The sequence below is a fragment of the Antechinus flavipes genome, chromosome 3 (genome assembly GCF_016432865.1).
Source record: "Antechinus flavipes isolate AdamAnt ecotype Samford, QLD, Australia chromosome 3, AdamAnt_v2, whole genome shotgun sequence".
NCBI lineage: Eukaryota > Metazoa > Chordata > Mammalia > Dasyuromorphia > Dasyuridae > Antechinus > Antechinus flavipes.
In genome coordinates, this window is record NC_067400.1 from 238,516,495 (window position 1) to 238,535,702 (window position 19,208).

Sequence of the window (19,208 nt, forward strand, 5' to 3'; positions counted from 1 at the left end):
ATAACCGTTGATGACATCATCTTTTAAATATAAAAGGTCATGATGATCATGAACTTCTCTGGCACTTACCTCTCATTTGGCACACTGATAATATCTGGTCTTGTATCATTATTTATCTTTTATTCTAGTACATATCTCCTCAACTAGATCATAAGATCATAGAAGACACCTTAGAGCTCCTCTAGTCTTATTCCTTTTATTTTATAGGGGAAGAAAGAGGATCAGAGGAGTTAAATGACCCCACAAAAGTAGTCATTGGCAGAGCTGGGATTTGAATGACAAGAAACCCAACATTTTTTGACCTGTATCATGCTGTTTTGAGAATAGAGCAGAGCTGAGACAAGGCCTTTGTGTAACTCAGGCAATATTCAAATATTACTCCTTTTCCATCCTGCCTGCCTCTGACTATTGGAAGTTTTGAACCTATGCTATGATACATTCAACTTGATTTTAATCCATTTTCATTCAATTCAACAAACATTTATTAACCACAGATTCTGGGCAATGGCATCAGAAAATAAATACCTCTTGCTATGAAGAACTGAATTTTGTTACATGAAAAAAATTTACCCACCTACATTAATAAAGGACAAATTTACATATATATATATGTATATGTACATCCTGAGGGTGATATGGAAAGAGATACATGCCATGCTGCTTTTAGACAGCTTTTAGACTTTACTTACCTTTGATCTTAATTCTAGGACCTGGCCTCTGTTTTATATCTCTCTACTTGTCCTCTTTGTTTTGTCTTCTGTCACTTGAATATAAGCTCCTTGAGGGCAAGACCTGTCTTTCTTGCTTGTATTTGCATCGCTAACATTCAGTGTAGTGTCTGGTATAGAAAACACTTGTATAAATGATCTATCTATATTTTCATTCCACACAATGCCTTGTGTGTGTGTAAAACTTATTTATTTATTTTAAATATATTTTCACATCAATCATGTTGTGAAAAAAGAATCAGAACAAAAAGGAAAAACTATGAGAAAGAAAAAAACAACAACAACAAGTAAAAAATAGTATGCTTCAATCTGTATTCAGAATTCAGTTCTTTTTCTGGATATGGATCACATTTTTTATCATGAGTCTTTTGGAACTGTCTTGAGTCACAATGCAATTTATATTATAGAGATTCAGTTAATGTTTGTTGATAATGGTATATGATATTTGACATAAAATTGTTTATGGTACATGAGTGTTAACAGTTTTTTTTTTTTTAAATCTTGACTGTTTTATTTGGAATTCTTGTGAATAAATTATTCTGACTAGCTAATCCTATTAACACCCAAACTTGTTTCATTTTAATTATTTTAAATGTTTTTCTAAAATCTATTACTTGACTTGCCTGAATATACAGAATGTAATTTAACCTCTTTTTGAAATCTTCCATCTCATTTTAAATATCAGTCATTGTACTATGATGGTAATTCAGGGTCAATTGGGGTTTGCAGTGTTTATATACTAAATGTTCCCAAGTTACTGTGCTTTTTTTTTTTTTTTTTGTTTCGTTATCTTTAGAAAAATTGTTTTATGTCCTTCTTTGCTTTCAGCCTGTTGCTTCTTGCTGTTGTCAGTGTGCCTGGCTCTGGCAAACATTTTCTCCTTTTCTTTTTGCTATTTGTAATCTGCTATGAGCTTGGAAGTTAGATAATCAGAGAAACCAAAGCTTCTTTATGAAGAAGCTTTCATTGTGGGGAAAAATACAATTTTCTAGTCAAGTATGAAAAGGAATATGTCTATACTTCAAAGCTGACAATTTATTAGTTGTTTTTTAAGTCATCTTACTCTTCATAGCTCCATTTGTGTTTTTCTTAATAAAAATATTGAAGTGTTTTGTTACTTCCTTCTCCTGTTCATTTTACAGATGAGGAAACTGAGGTAAACAGATTAAAGTGACTTGCCCAGGATCACATAGCCATTAAATATCTGAGGTGGAATTTAAACTCAGGATGATAAAAATCCTTGACTCCAGACTGGGTGCTCTATTCATTTCAGCATCTAGATGCTCATTTGTTAGTAATCCCTTTAGTAGGTTCCTTTGCCACTAATCTATATGTAACTTGGAGACAAATTTCATTTATGAATCATTTTTTAAATCAATAATTACTTATGGAGTGCCTATTTTGTACCTCAGTTTTCTATCATTAAATCAGTTTGATGAAACCAATTAGCTCCCTCTTATTTGGAGGAGTACAAGCCAGATGATTGTAACGAGGTATCATTTTGGTGCTAAAATCAGAGCAACCATTGCTGCTTTTCATAACAGTTCCTATTTCTATTGCTTCAAGTCTTACAAAATGCTTACCTCATGACAACTTGTGAGGCAGGTTGTGCAAATATTATCATCCCCATTTTACAGCTGAGGAAATATAATCTAAAAAATTAAATGACTTGCCCAGGGTCATGAAACTATTATGTTTTTGGAGCTAGCATTAGAACCCTGGTCTTTTAACTCTAGGCCAATATATTTTTTTTCTGTTGCCTTGTAAAAAAGTTGCACTTGAATATGTTCAGCCTTAGCTTAGACTTAGTGACTATTAATACAAATACAGCTTGTGTCTCTATGATGTCAGACAAGTGCTTGAGGCATACATTTCCATTAAAAAGTCTTTCACTTGTGATGAGGAAAAAAATCAAACAAAATTAGGTGGCTTTTTGCTTCAATGATTTACTAAAAACCTGTAGGGAAAAAGATGCAGTGAATTTCACTTTTCTTGTTATCCTCTCTCTAGCTTCTCCAACCAGTCTACCCACCCACCAAAACCCCAACCTTCTCTTTTGAAGGCAGAACTTTATTGACAATTGCAAGCTGCTGGATACTTGTTTCATGGGTAACATGTTTTAAGGAGATCAGTGTCTTGTAGTTTCGGCAGAAGAATTTTTTTAAAGGAGAATACATGTTCTCATTTCTGGGTGTCAACTGTTATACTTGTTATAAACCACAAATATTGAGGCTGAGTTGCTGCCCTTTTTTTAGGACCTGTGCCAGGGAAGAAAGATGGACTGGGAGAGTTTCACCCTGGGTGTGCTGCTACTGTGCCACCAAATAAAATCAATTTTTTAAATTTTTCCCCCTTATAAGGAATTTGGGGCATTCAGCATTGGACTTTTGGTGGTTGGTCTGGAATGAATTCAGGATAATAAGGTGTTATATGATTCTAGACAGTTCTGGTGGGTTGAGTTGGTAGCATTTGCCAAATGCAAAAGTTGTAGCTTGGATGACCTCAAGCAAGTTCACAGAGACTTGATTTGAAATGGTAAGAAAAGTCCAATATTCCTTTCCTGGAAACCTTTAAAAATAGGAACTACAGCCACTGCTTTTGGAGTTTTTCCCAGATACGTTTTGGACATCTTTAACCATATGCCTCCCCCTTTCCATCTCTCATTTATGTTTCTGTCATTTGAATAAAAGCTCCTTGAGGGCAAGACCTGTCTTTCTTGCTTGTATTTGCATCTCTAACATTCAGCATAGTGTCTGGCATAGATAAATGATCCATCTATCTATCATCTGTGGCTTGCAGGATGAGGTTTCTAAATAATCTTGAAGTCTGTTATAACTCTTGTTCTTTGGCTTAACAGAGGAGCAAAATGAGAATACAATTAGTAAAATACGGACATGTTAGTCTCTTCCCTTCTCCTCTTTCTCTTTTTCTCCAACTATTCTACCATTTTTACTTGAAAGATGGGCTCTGCCAGAGGAGTGTGATAAGCCCAGCCCTTATTGAGTACTAATGCCCTTTTGGAGGGTATTATGTTATGACTCCTGTACAATCAACCCCAGCATTCCATTCACTCTTGTGACTGCCTCTGGCTTTGCCTTTGTCATTTCTGACCTGTACTTTTTAATGCTGGTACAAATTGCAAATTCCATGAAATTTTTGCTGTTGATTTTGGCCTGCTAAAGAGGGAGGAAAAAAAAGATAGTAAAATTGTGCCATCTCTTCAGAGACCAGAAGTTTCTTTTGCCCCATGCTTCTTAAAGAGACTTAAATTTTTTTCCAGGTTTATGTGCATTCCTTCACCTCCACCCCACCCCATCCCAGAAGAAGGCTATCATGCATAAAGCAGGATGCTGCCATCACTTCTTCCTCCCTCCTCACTTCTCCAGGTTTGATGGTGGCTTTAGTACTCATTTACATAATGCACCCATTTACTCTTCCCATTTCCCCTAAAGGGGTAATGTTCCAGGGGCTACACATTGAACATATACAGAGACCATATAACAGCAGGTTAACCAAACTAGTCAATCAGAGCATAGTGGAGATGGCAGGAGAAGCCAATGAATAATGCTGTTCCCCAGGCACAACTTTGAACAGAATGATAAAGAAGAAGCCAGTAATTTTGGGGAACAACCAAAAGAACACTTTGGCTCTTTTAGAATAACCAGTGAAACTAAGTAGCAGAATCAGAAAGAGCAACATATTTTTAAGCTGTGGCAACAGCCTCATATCAAAAGAGACCGATGTATTTGTGTAGTGTGTGTGTGTGCTCATTATGTTTCATGGATCAGTCTTTACAATCACCATAAATAGACACAGATAAATCTTCCAGTGGTGTAATAAACCCTGTTTGTGAGAACTATTTCATCAACATTGGTTGATTGGTGAATAAATGAATGAGTAAGTGAGTGAATGAATGAAAAAGCATTTAATAAGCACTTACTGTGTGTTAAGAGCACCGTGTTAAGTGCTCAATAGTACAAAAATTGGAGCAAAACAGAATGTTCTCAAGGAGCTTATATTCTAATAAGGGAGACACCTCAGAGCTCTTTTAATCTAATTGGAGGAATGGTGGCTAAGGAAGGGGGATTTTGTTCTGGAAAGTAGGGAGCTGGTCAACTGGTATGTCCTTTCCAAAAACTATGGTAGTGTCTGCTTGATTTGATTAAAATTAAGAGCAAAAGGTGGAAATAGATGGGGAGAGAAAGAAAAGATGAGTAGTTCAGCTACTGACTGAAGTAGCTGGTTCTAGGGAGGTCTGCACTGAGTGGCTTAGCTTCTTAGGGCCTGTTCTCTGAAGGTCCAATTTGGAATGTAGAAAAGTAACAGTGATACAGTGGAAACCATGATAGAACTTTAATTGGAGTATGCTTTTTAAAAAATAACCAGAAAAGAAGACACTAAAAAATACAGTTCAGTGAATAAAAATCCAAGGAAAATAAAAACATTTTGTGGAGTATAGACAAAATCTATGATTCCTTTAGAAGAACATTCCAGGACAAGTAGGTGTCACAGTGGCGAAAGCAGCAAGCCTGGACTCAGGAAGACTCATCATCACACGTTCAAATCCTACCTTAGACACTTAATAATTGTGTGACCTTAGGTAAGTCACTTAATTCTGTTTGCCTCCATTCCTCATTTGTAAAATGAACTAGAGAAGGAAATCACTCCAGTATTTTTGCCAAGAAAATCCCAAATGGGGTCATAAAGAAGTGAATACAATTGAAATGACTAAAGAACAATAAGAGAATTCCAAATATGGAATAAATATGTATTGATTCCATATATAAAATATAATATAAAACTCCATATAAAATATAAACAACATATAAATCTATAAACATATACATATAAATTTATATGTATATAAATATATATGATATAAAATAAAATATAAAAATTATAACATTTATTGAGGCTCCAAATTCCGCTCTATAGACGAAGACTGGGAATTTGTTGTAACTTAGGCTATAATTGTATATCAAAGGCAGCACTTGAACTCACACCTTTATGATTCTATGGCCAGTAGTCAATCCAATACTAAAGAATTCTTGAAAATAAAATTATCAAAGAAACCCACTACTTCCTAGAGACCATTAGAATAATAATCTAATTAGTAAAATAACTATTAAAATAATAGTATGAACTGAGGGATAAATTAAGTTAACCACATAGAGGGTTACTAGGTGGCAAACAAAAGGAGTCAGAAAGACCTGCTTTTGAATCCAGTCTCTTGTTCTTATTGGCTGTGTGACTCTGAACAATCACTTCACTTCTGAATGCCTCTATTTTCATATTTGCAAAGTGAATATCATGGTGAGGATCAAATGAGAGGATATTTGTAAAATACTTTGTCAGTCTTAAAGAAAATCATAATTGAAAATTCATATTCATATTATTTAATTCTGTTCTTAAAGTAAAGCATACAATATGTTCTCTTTTGTACTGACGTTATATGTGCCAGTACAGCATGCCTCTATTAGATTAGAAGCTATAGGAGGACAGGATCTTTTATCATTATATCTCAAGTGCCTAGAATATTGCTTTGTATGCAGAGATTGGGGAAGGGCTTGGACCTATACTTTCCTGGGTGCAAGGAGCTCCGACTGAGGAGTTTCCTTTACTCATATAAGACTTTTCTTTGGGTCACTTAGAGATTAAGAGACTTGTATAGATTAACATAACCAATATGTGTCAGTCTGTTCTTGAAACCAGTTCTTCCTGGCTCCAAAGCCATTTTTCTCACTCCTATTTTCTCACTTTACTTCCTTCTCTGCTCTAAATAGTTACAGGATTAAATTGAGTTGAAGTGGAATAACACATGCTGAAGTCAGCTTCCATGTCCTTGGTTAGTATAAGAAATATGATCAATGTTGGAGTTGTAGGTTTTGAGCTTTATTTTTTTTTTATTTTTAAAATTTATTTATTTAATTTTTAATTAAAGCTTTTTATTTTTCAAAACATGTGTGTGGACAATTCTTTAGCATTAGCCCTTGCAAAACCCTATGTTCCAATTTTCCTCCCTTTTCCCCACACCCTCCCCTAGATGGCAAGTAGTCCAATATATGTTAAACATGGTAGAAATATATGATAAATCCAATATATGCATATATATTTATACAATTATTGTGCGGGCATAAGAGAAAAAGCGAAGCAAAATAAAATGCAAACAAACAACAACAAAAAGAGTGAAAATGCTATGTTGTAAATCACACTCAGTTCCCACAGCCCTCTCTTTGGATGTAGAGACTCTCTTCATCACTGAACAAATGAATCTGGTTTGAATCATCTCATTGTTGAAGAGAGCCATGTCCATCAGAATTGATCGCCATATAATCTTGTTGTTGCTATGTATAATAATGTCCTGGTTCTGTTGAGCTTTATTCTTAAGCTATGAAGCACAGAGAGAGGATGGAAGGGAAAAAATATGGTTTCAGTTGCTGCAAATAAAAAAGCAAAAATGTTATCTACCAGAAGGGTGTGTAAAGTTAGACATGTTTAGACCTCAACATACACACCAGTCTCAAGTTTTTAGCTTGCTCTTCCTTAACTAGAGCAATTACCAGCAGAAGGGCATGCTGTGACTTCCACAGGAAAAAAAAAATAAAGCCAAAAACCCTAATGTTTCTTGAAACTCTTGATAGAGTCCCCAAAGTTCCATTGCCTAAACATTTAAAATCTAATTTGTCACTTTGGTACCAGGCCATGTTTTCTTCACTTTGCTCCCTGTGACTGAAAGCTTCAGCATTGTTTTGATGAGAGTTCCCAGAGCTGCACGTTGCATTTGGATGAGTGGTTAAATGGAGTAGAGATGCTGGAATGGCACTGCATTTTATAGGTTCATTTCTGTTTTTCTATGGCAGCAAAACAGCTCTTATGAACAAAGGACTCTCCGTGACTCAGCTCTGAGCATGATTCATAAATCTACTTTTCCCCTCTTGCTGATTTTTATAGGCATCTATTGTCCACACCCTGACCCACACACTGTTACCCATTTGATTCTCCAGTTGACTCAAGTTTGTACCATGCAGTCTGATGCCTTTAGGAAAACTACCTTTTAAAGATTTCTTAAATTAAAACAGTCTTAAAAATCGGGAAGGGGGGAAAGGTAACGACAGGATTATGCTCAAATCCAGATGTCTCTCTATTTTCTATTTTGGAAATTTCTTGTTAACAAAGCTATGTGATTGTGAATTTATTTTAATAATGAATTTTCCATCTTCTCCCTTCATTCTATTATTTTAGTGTGTCACAGTTCCCCTGAATAATGAATCATCAAAAGGGAAAAGGGAGAGAGTGGTGTGGGAGGCATTATCCTATTTCATGCTTAATGGATAAAGCAGTTAACTTTTCCCTTTTACAAATCTGTTTCATATTCCTTTTTACAGTCATAGAGCTAGATGAGTTCGATAGTCTCAGTTTAGTTTCTTTTGGCAATCAAATAAACATAATCAATAAACTAATGAGTTCTCCTTTGGAGACTTTGGAGATGGAGGATAGAGAGAGGGAGTATTATGGTTAATTTCTCTCTCCCAAAATCAAAGGCTATATAAAGAATTTTTGAATTAAAGTTATATATCAAAGGGGAGGAGCTCAGCCAGCAAGTCTCTGCCTGATAACTGGCTTCTGAATGTAGAAATGCTAGTCTTAGCTCTTCTTCCAAGCTATGCTCCAACACCACTTATCCCCTTCACTAAGTAATTGAACAATATTATCCCCCCAGAAGTGGTTAGGGTCATTATTTAATGTATATATGATCTCATCAATTATCTCTATTCATGCATGCCTTCTCATCCTGCTCCATTATTTCTATGACTTTCTATAACTCCTCCATAGAAGATCTCTCTAGTATACCAGATGTTTTTCTTTAGAGCCAAGAGTCTTCCTTTTTTATATTATGGAACCTTTTGACACTGAAGAATCCTATGAACCCTTTCTCAGAATAAATTTTACATGCATAAAATTTATATTGAAAGATAATGTTCAAATACCATAGTTCATAGACTTCAAATTAAGAATCTCTGCTCCAGATCACTTAATATTTCATGGGTACCAGCACAATACTCAGGCAGCCCATCTGTTGGCATTATTTGACCCACATACCTTCTTTCCCATTTATGCATCTTTTTGATGATGCTTCTTCTGCTACTTCTTGCATAACGCTTATTAACTGAGTGATTCTACTGTACTATGTTACAATGGAAAGTAAAAGATATGGTATCAGAGATCTTGGGCTTGAATCCCAGCTCTTCTGTCTACTACATGTGTGATGCTTAACTTCTCTGGATCTTAATTTCTCATCTATAAAATGGAGTTGGATGAGACAGCCTTTTGAGATCCTATCCATATTTTAATCTATGATCACATGATCTTTCAACTATAGCCTAATAACTCTACCATTTGTCTTTCCATAGCCCTTTGTGTCATTTTCAAATGTCAGTCTCTAAAATCAAGGTTTTCTATGATTTGCAGGATTTCTATGATTTCTATAATTCTATAACATCACTATTGAAAAAAACTGGTTTTTGTAACAGATACAAGTTTTACTTTTCATTGTATCTTTTAAGATATATTGTATGGAAGATATTTTTTGGAGGAGAAGGTTTAAGGCTGAATTTCACTCTCTCTAATATAATGTTATGTGAGGAAGTTATTTTCCTATATTCTATTATTGGCTTATATTTTCACAGAATGATAACTCTCAGAGCAAAGCCTTAATTAGGAATTTTAAGTACCTGAGGCAAATCAGTTGAGCTAGAATGGGGTGTAAGACCAAATAAAGGTATAAAATATGACCTCTCATATATATATGAGAGGTTTTATATATATATATATATATATATATTATATATATATATATATATATATATATATATATATATAATTGAAATAGAGACAGAGTTCATGAGCAATGAAGAGGTTGAAGAATTAGGAAAGTAATCATGAAAATGAGGGTGAAACTGGAAACTGAGAGAAATTGGACAACAGTAATTGAACTCACTTGGCTTGTAAGTCCACAGATCATGGAATCATAAAATCATAGATTTTAATAGACCAATAGTCTTCTAATATAACTCCCTTAATTTTATAAACCAGAAGGCAGAGGCTAAAAAATGGCAAATGATTTACCTTCCTTAGTATACCATATAGATGGTATGATAATAGAGCCAAGATTAGACCCCAATTCCTCTAAATCCAATGTTTTTTGTTTGTTATACCATCATAATAATAATAATAATCTCTACCAACTGAAGTGCATTTCAGAGTAGTAGAGTTAGTTGCTGAGTGATAAGTGTCAGAGAAGCATCTGAAAGTGGCAATGGGAAGCAAAGACTTCAACAAGTCTTCCTTCTGACCTCCTGCCAGGGTTGTGAGAAAAGATGTCCAAAAAATAAGGTATCTTCAGGAGAAAGCAAAGGCTTCAAACTGAGCACCAGAAGATGGTAGGACTATGAGAGCTGTCATAGCTCCAGAACTAGAATGGATCTCAAAGGGCCCCTAGTACAATCCCTTCATTTTGCAGATAAGAAAACTGAGGGCCCAAAAAATTAAATACTTTGCCCACAGTCATATTGGTAGTATTAGAATCTAGATCTGAACCCAGGTCCTATAAATTCAGACATATTTTCACTCAATCAGAATAGAGGAATATTTTTCATAAAAGTGGAGGACCATAATTGGAGGAGGGCTTGGACTAAATTTACAATTGGGAGATGGTTTGCATTGATACCAATATTGTGTCTTCCAGATGACTCCACATTGTTTTCCTAACATTCCTAAAGTGAAGTGAGTCCCCAGGCTCATGGAGGAAAGGAGGTAGGGAAACATAGTTCTCCTTATCTGACTAGGCAAGTGCTATTTGCAAGCCATGGCAGTCACTGAGTTCCAGGCCTTTGGTAGTTATGGTTTTTAGAAGGGATTGTTTTGATCTGGGGCTGGTGCTTGGAAGAAGAGGATGAGGGTCAGAAATTTCTGGTGGGTGGGTGGGTAGTGAAAAAGGTGATTTGGAAGGGGTGTTAGTGGCCATCTAATTCTCCACAGAAACAAGAAATAAGGACCTATGTCACATGTGAGAAGGAATCATACAGCCTTTGCTTAAGAATGTCCAGTGAGGGAAAAACTCATTAAGTTTAAATTTTCCTTCTGGCAACTTTCACCCATTTCTCCAAGTGAAAAAAAGTAATATTTCTTTCATATAAAAACCCTCTAATATACTTCTGCCCTCATATACTCGAAGATAGATTGTTCCCTCCCCCAATTCTTCTTCAGGTTAAATATCCCTATTTCTTTTAGCCATTCTTATGTAGCATGAAGACAAGGCTTTTCACTATCTTGGCCATTATTCTCTGGACATTTTATCAGTGTCCTTCCAAAAATGTGGTGCCCATTTGATCAGGGTAGGGTACAGTGGGAATATTACCTCCTTAGTCCTGGACATCATGTTTCTCTTAATGCAGTAAGATTGCATTAACATTCTTAATTGCCATGTCATACTTTTGACTCATATTGAGTTTGCAACACACTAAAACCCCAGACTATTTGTAAACTTCTGTCTAGCCATACTTTACCAATTTTTTAGTTTTAAAGATTTTTTTTGCACCTAAATATACATCTTTGTATTTATTCTTAATAAATTTAATCTTATTTCAGCCAAATATTGTAATTTGCTCAAAATCTTTTTGGTTCTTGATTTTCTCATCCATTGTATTAACAACTAACTTTCTCTACTTTGTACTATCTGAAATTTTGATGAAGACATTCTCTATGTTTTTATACAAGTCACTGAAAAAATGGTGACTAGCACAGAGCTATGCACAGATCCCTGAAGCACACTAATTTCTACCCTCTTTCAAATTGGCTTCAAACTATTAATGACTCTCTTTAGAACCAGTATATTCCACATGGTTCCAACTCTTCTATGAGGATAGTATGATAGATTTTTATAAAATACTTTGATAATTTAGGTTAGCTGTATACCAGTTTCCTTAGGCTAGCTATCTCTTCATTTCCTCCCTGGCATTTCCTACATACCCTAAAATACTCTTACTTCTTCACTACTAGGTACCTTTGGGACCTTCTGATTGGAGACCCTCCTCCCAGAGCCTCCATTCAAATAAGGGCAAACATCTCTTTATTTTCTACCTGACTAAGCTCCTTTGGACTCTTCCTTATGCTCCTTAATCTGATACCTCCCCTCTTCCTCAACTCCTTTTAATTTCCTCTTGTAAATTGCCTGCCTCATTAGATTATAAGCTTCTTGAGGGCAGGAATTGTCTTTTGTCTTTCTTTATATCTTCAGAATTTAGTGAGGTGACTGCACATAGTAGGCACAATAAAGGTTTATTGATTGATAATAACTGAAAAGGCAATGAGGTATGGCATGAGCTCTTTGTGATTGCTGTTCACTTTTCTAGACGTTCATTAGCCCCCACTCCTAGAATTTTCCCTGTAATCAAAGTCAAACTCACTGGCTTTTAGTTAGAAGTCTTCATTCTTACTTCTTTTGGAAACTGGACAGCATTTGGTTTTTTCCAGTTTGTGATATCACAGTGCTTTCTCAAGGGCTGAGAGTGTCTGTTCCTTATATTTATCTGGTCTGATTTGGTGCTGATTTTGACTCCTGGTCTAACTCAGGGATTCTTTACCTTTTTGTGTTATGGACTCTTTTGGCAGTCTGGCAAAGACGGTGGACTCCTCAAAATGTTTTTAATGCATAAAAATAAATAGCATCAGAAAAGAAACCAATTGCATTGAAATATAGTTACCAATTTTTTTTTTTAAAAAAAGTACATGGACTCTGAGTTAAGAATCCTTGATCTAACAAGGCGATGATACGACTTCAACTGTTTCCAGGCAACGAAGAAATAAAATAATAGAGTTACCTTTAGGTACACCTAATAATAAAGAGAGAAAGAGGTGATTTTAGTTCACATTAGTGAACAGTTTTCAAAGCATATTTCATTTTAAAAATATAATCAGTGAAATAACATTTACAGGCTCCCACACATGCAATATAAAATTAATCTGAAGTGACACATTGCCTACTCACTGTAGCTGATGCTAAGGACATAAGGCAAAAGTTCCATTGACAATAAATAAACCACTAAGCCAACCAATGGCAGACTAAGAAAATGTGTCTTCATTTTCTTTTATGATGATTTCAACTAGTTCTTGATATAGTGAAATAGATTAAAAAGTTTTGTGTTTATTTGATTGAGAGAAATTTATCAGCTAAGTTAGACCTTGTAATTTGAGCAATTTGTCAGTCTTCTTTATTGAGATTTTCACATTTTTATTTTCCAAAACATTAATAATAATCCTAGCATGACAATCAAGTAACAAAAGAAATTTTAATCATTTCTGAAAGCTTTGTGGTAATGCAATAGGAATTAGCAGACCTACCAAAAGAATTAACTCAAGATCGTGATATGCTGAATTAAGGGTTATGGAGCTAGTTTTTTAATAGTAGAGATACCTGCTCAGGTGAATTTTCATTTTAGATGATCTAGATGACTGGGTCAGCTTCATGCTTCTATGTTCTACTTATACTGTTAGACATTTGGTGAATAACAGCGGCATCATTTAATAAAGTTCACATTATGATGACATTATAACATTAGGCAAATGAAAGTAATTGCTACACCCCCAGCTACTTCCAAGGTCTAGTGAGAATTTTGAATGCAATTAGATACTACTAGTGTCAGGGAGGTAAAGTGTTTTTGCTTCTTTACAGGCTTCACCTGATAAACTGAAAATAGACTTCCCTTTTTCTTCCCTTCAGATTCAGTGACCTTGATCTGTTATTGTCACTGTTTCAACTACTCATCCTTTTTATATATTTTTGGGACCATACTAGATTCCACAAGTTTTAGAGATCCTCCCATAGGGAAGTAAAATCCTGTAGAGTTTTAGAAAATATTTCTATATGGAACCCATTAGTCTGCTGCCTCTCCACTCCTTTCAAACACATACAACTTCACAGATTGGATGATACTCTGAGGTATTTTATTTCCCATTAGTCCTTTCCAAGCAATCTGTGTTTGTCTAAAAAGAGTTCAGATGTCACATCCTCTAGAAATTCTTCCTGGATCTAATCCAGTTAGTAATGACTTTTCTGGGAAGATTTCAAGTAACAATAATAATAATAGCTAGCATTTATATAGCACCTATTATTTGCCATGTACCATGCTAAGCACTTAACAAATATCATATAATCTTGACAATAACCCTAGAAAATAGATGCTGTTATTACCTCCATATTATAACTGAGAAAACTCAGGCAAAAATTGCCCAAGATTACATAGCTAGTAAGTATCTGAGGCTGAATTTGAACTCAAATAATCCTGGCTCTAGGCTAGCACTCTTTCCACTGTACCAAGTACCTGCCCCATAATCCTTTTTTGTCACCTCTCTGCATATGCACTTCCCTTATCTCCCACAGCCACTGCCCCTCCTACACCCTCATCCCCATACCCTTCTCCTCCCATCAGAACATAAGCCCTTTGAGAGCGAGGGTTTTGTATTAACTAATTTTTGTATATCCTTCCACCATCCTCCACCTTCCCCTTCCTCCCCAGGGCTTAGCATAGTACTCTATACTCCAGAATCCTTCCCTGACTAAGCCAAAGAGATTTTGTAAATAACTCTAAAATGTCACTGTCTAAAAATGCTATGAGTAGTTGTACTTTATGCCAGAATGTACCATTATAAAGGTGAAGAGAAATGTGGAATGTGGTTTTGAAGACTGAATGAATTGTGAAGAAAACTGGTTGAGTCCACTGACTCATTATAACAGATTTGAAAGTATTCAAAGTTTCCACTCTATTGTGTCCTTGTGGGTCTAACAGCAGTAATCACAGACTCCCTTTGTCTTTCTCTCTTCTCAGATATGTCTTCTTGTCCCACTGTCCAGGAATCTTAGGGATCAGCTCTGATGGTAGGAAAGAAAGAGCTTTCATTTTAGTATCAATCACTAACCAGGATATCATGAAGCCCTTATTATGTATCAGGTACCAAGTTAGTAGTTGAAAATTTAGATTAAAAAAATGAAACAGTCCCTATGCTTTAGAAATTTAGCCCAGAACTATTGAGATCAGGAGACCTAAGTTCCTAGGGTTGCCATTGTAATGAGAATGCTCTGCAATTTGATTGTGTTTCTTAACCTCTCCATGCCACAGTTTTCTTTGTTGTAAAATGAAGATAATAGTGTCTTACCAATTCAGCTCCAAATATACTTTCATGAACATCAAATGAAAGGATGAGCATTAAGAAATTTTGAAAAGTTGAAGCACTATATAAAATTATTATTAATGAAATATACTGCTCTACTTAACAGGATGTTTGCTTCCCCTCCCCCCCAACGAATTCATTCATTGTCATTAATAAATAAACTTTGCTTTTTCCTTTAGTCAGCTAGTCTCTACACAAACTAAATTGTTTATTTTCTTCTAATCATCAAAGATAGAATTTTGTTTGTTAAATATACACTAATAGGCTTGCTTGATTAGTTGGCTTAACAAAAATACTTTATAGAGATTTGTGTGAATGAATACTGTACAGTCTATAATTAGAAGTTTGGGGTTATTTAATTAATTTCTTCAACAGATATTTATAAAGTATCCCCAACTACAGATAAGCTCAGATAACAAATGTAAAGTGCTTTGCACACTTTAAAGAGCCACATAAATGCTATTTTTAGAAGATGAGTTGAGGAGAAGATGGTTATTTTGGTTGAGTTTGAAAAAAATGCGAAATCTACGGGGAAATGGCCCTGCAGGCAATTTGAAATGAAGGTTTAAAGTTTTTTTAGAGATAAAAAATCTACATCTAGCAATATGCATAAGTATGATTGTTTGGGCATGAAAACGGATAAGATTGTAGAAGAGAAAACAGCAAAACAAGAGGGCCAAGAACAGTATTTTGGAAACATCTGAAAAAGAAGGATGTGGCAGGAAAGGGGAAATAAATAGGGTGAAGTACAGAGGAGGAATGATCAGAGAGGTAGAAGAAGAACTAAAACAAAAAAGGAAATCAATCAGAATATTGCAGAGAAGTCAGAGAGAATGAAGACTAAGAAAAGACAATGGAATTTAAAAGTTAAGATGGCACAAGTGACTTGTGAGAGACAAGGAATGAGACAAGGATGAGGAAGTGAACAAAAAGAAATTGGGTGATGTTTAAGACAATTAAAGAATTGAAGAAGGATTTTCCCCCCCTTTGGATGGAGAGAGATTAGCATGTTTACAGGTTGTGGGAAAAGGAGACAACAAAGAATGAGAAAATGAAGAAGAAAGAGGAGATAATTGTTAATTATCCTACAAAAGGAGTTAGCTTTGCAAAGGAGGAATACTTCTTCCTCTTCTTCTGAGGGGGAGAAAATAATAAGGGAAGATACATGGGGAATTTCTTTTGGATAACTTCTGTTTTCTTAATAAAATAGGAAAAAAACACTGCTGAGAATAAATTGAGGAAGAAGAATGGTTGAGGACCTAGAATCATAGATTTAAAGCTAGAAGGGGGTCTTAGAAGTCATCTCTTCCACTCTACCAATACCACTCCCTTTTTTCCAGATAAAATGAGGTTCAGAGAGAATAACTGACTTGCCACAGGTCACACAAACATTAAATGGAAGTAGATTTTAAATCCTGATAGTCTTACTCCAAATTCACTCTATTCCTATTATATCAGCCTGCCTGTCTGAATCGTGGGAAAGTTTTTGAAAAGCTACTTTAGTAAATGCAGGATTAACAAGAAATGGAAAAACAAAAAGCCCAACATAAATGGGACCCAGCTGATGTGAAAAATATGAATACACGGTGGACCAAATCAACATTGTTTCATGATTCTTTCAGGTAATATTTAACACCAAGTGAGTAGGACCAGATTATGAGTTACCCTGGGTTAGGAATTAGAATATTGAAAGGGTTGTAAGAGGTAAGATTTGGGAGTTTGGAGAGGAGGAGGAAATCCAGGTTAATCATTAAAATAGGATACAGGCTTGGGCAGAGAGGCACATGAGGTTCAAATTATCTCTTGAACTAAGAAAGATGGAAGAACTATATGTTATAGTGTGAATAATCTATAGGTTTCCATATAGAGATCAAGATAGACAAAGGTCACATCAGCTAACCAAGTTAGTTGTACAAAACAAAATATTGAGTCAATAAACTGATAAAAAATCCCCCCAAAACAAGAAGTAGGTGAAAGGTAACTGCAAGCATTAGGTGTGCATGCTTAATGAGCTAAATATAATTAATATTAACTTCTATCCAAAGGAGGAGTTTTCTGCAATTTTTGAACTTGGGTTGTATGAGGGAGGGGGAACATGACAAGGAGGAACATGCAATAGGAGGACCAAGAAGTCTGTTAATTTCATCATCCCCAGATAATTGGGGGGACAAGGAAAGCACCTTGCACTTCAGGATAAGAAAAAAAGACTCATTTCTGCATCTATAATCTTCTCTCGTGTCTTGCAAGAATTATAAATAAACCAATTTACTTCACTTCTGAGTCCTTTTTATCTTTATAGAATATTTCTAACATATAGTAAGAGTAAAGAATAGATTCTTAGGTTTAACATATAGTAAAAGTAAAGAGTAGATTCTTAGGAACTTGTGGGAAAGAAGTGATTGGTAAAAAGATTGTGGTCAGCAGAAGTTCAAAGTTAAAGTTTTTAGAGGCAGAAAAGTCTGGAATGATGACAAGGTCAAAGACACCATCATACTTTGTTGTATGTATAATTTCAGTTATATTTGACTGACTCTGTTTGGATTTATTGATTTTTTGTTTTTTTGGTAAAGATATTAAAGTTATTTGCCATTTCCTTTTCCAGCTTATTTTACAGATGAGGAAACTGAGGCAAACAGGATTGGGGTGATTAAAGCTATACAGAGAAATATTTTGTAGCAAATAATATGTTCGGGGTACAGCACCAAAGTTGGGGTTTGGTCATGTGAAGAATAGTAAATATAGAATAGATTTGGGAGAGCAATAGGGTTGCCAAAGAAAGGATTTGGGAAGAATCCATTAGAGGAATATGACATGAGGTAGGAGTACCCAATTGACTGTCAGGCTAAATCCATAGAGGGATTAGCACTCTAAAAGAATTAGCTATAAGAAGGAGAAAGACACCATGGGGCATGAGTAACCTTGGGGGTTTGTCATAACTTGGATTTCTGACTGGACACAGCAAGATGGGATGCCCCCAAGCTCTATAGAGTGTGGGACAATCTCATCCAGGCAAGGGTAGATTCAAAACCAGATTTGTTTTATTTCAAATTCAGACTTCTTTGACTATACCATGCCTCTTCCACATCAAAGTATAGAGAATATATATAAACACATTTAAGATTTCCATTTCATTGATTATTGAATTTTAATGAATATGTAATTGCAAGTATTTAGAATGCATCCCTACACTTTTCCAGACAAACTGTAAATTCTGAAACCTTCATTATGTAGTTATATCTCATTTGTTCCTAATTGCATTAAGCTACAAATGCTAAATTTATAGGAAGTGGAAAGAGATGGCTCATTTTGCTTTTTTATTTAAGAGCTTCCTCTTATTCTGCCTTTGAAGTAGTGTTGCTGACATCACACATCCCACCAAACCATTAACTATATAATTCCTGTCTCTGGGAGCCTCTTCACCTTCATCCTTTGTCCTTATTATTGTTTGTATTTCTTGAGTGATTATTGGGTACAGTCATTACATTTAATATGAAAAGATAATAAAGGTTTTTCAAGCTACCAACTGGTTTACACACCAAACAAACAACAGAAATGTAGAACTGAAAGAGCATCCTAGAATGTTAGAATTGGAAGGGACTTTAAAGATCATCTAGTCCCCTAAACCCTCTATTTACAGATGAGGAAACTGAGCACCAGTGAAGTGACTTGTCCAAAGTCACCTAGGTGGTAAGTAGAAAAACAAGAACCCAAACACATGCTCTTTGATCCCAAATCTAGTGCTCTTTCCACTCATTATTATTAATAATGATATGTAATCATTAATTATGATAGTTAATATTTTAGTAGTGGTTTAAGGTTTATAAAATGCTTTACATAATTTCATATTATATTCATAACAATCCTATATATAACTTATACCTGTGATGTAGGTGATATTGTCCCCATTTTACAGATGAGGAAACAGAAGCTCAAAGAGATCAAGATACTTATTAGAATTAGTAAGTTATATGATTCAGGATTTGATTTCAAGTCTTCCTAACTTCAGGTCCAGCACTCTATCCACTATTAGACCATCCACCTAAGACATTGAACAGTCATTTTAAATAGGTAAACAAGGTATTTCAGATAAATGATTGGTTCACTAGTCTCTTTTAAAGATCTCCAAATATGAAAACTCAATACTCTATGCCAGAGGTTAGTGGTTCTGCCAATAAAGACCTTCCTTATGTCTACCAGAATCTCTCCTGTTTTCATTTAAGCCCATTTCCTCTTGTGGAGTACTCAACAGACATC

The 19,208-nt window shown here is 35.1% G+C and overlaps 1 protein-coding gene across 4 annotated transcripts in view; it reads left to right on the forward strand.

Moving 5' to 3' along the window:
• NPAS2 (neuronal PAS domain protein 2) overlaps positions 1–19,208 on the forward strand; it is a 236,947-nt gene that overhangs the window by 105,066 nt on the left and 112,673 nt on the right. For 2 of the 4 annotated variants that reach the window (XM_051984736.1, XM_051984737.1), the window contains exon 2: positions 10,474–10,541. The exons of the other annotated variants lie outside the window; for them this stretch is intronic. In XM_051984736.1, coding sequence (XP_051840696.1) covers positions 10,528–10,541 — 14 coding nt within the window. In that variant the 5' untranslated portion in view covers positions 10,474–10,527. The remainder of the gene's footprint in view (positions 1–10,473; positions 10,542–19,208) is intronic. 4 annotated transcript variants of the gene reach the window in all.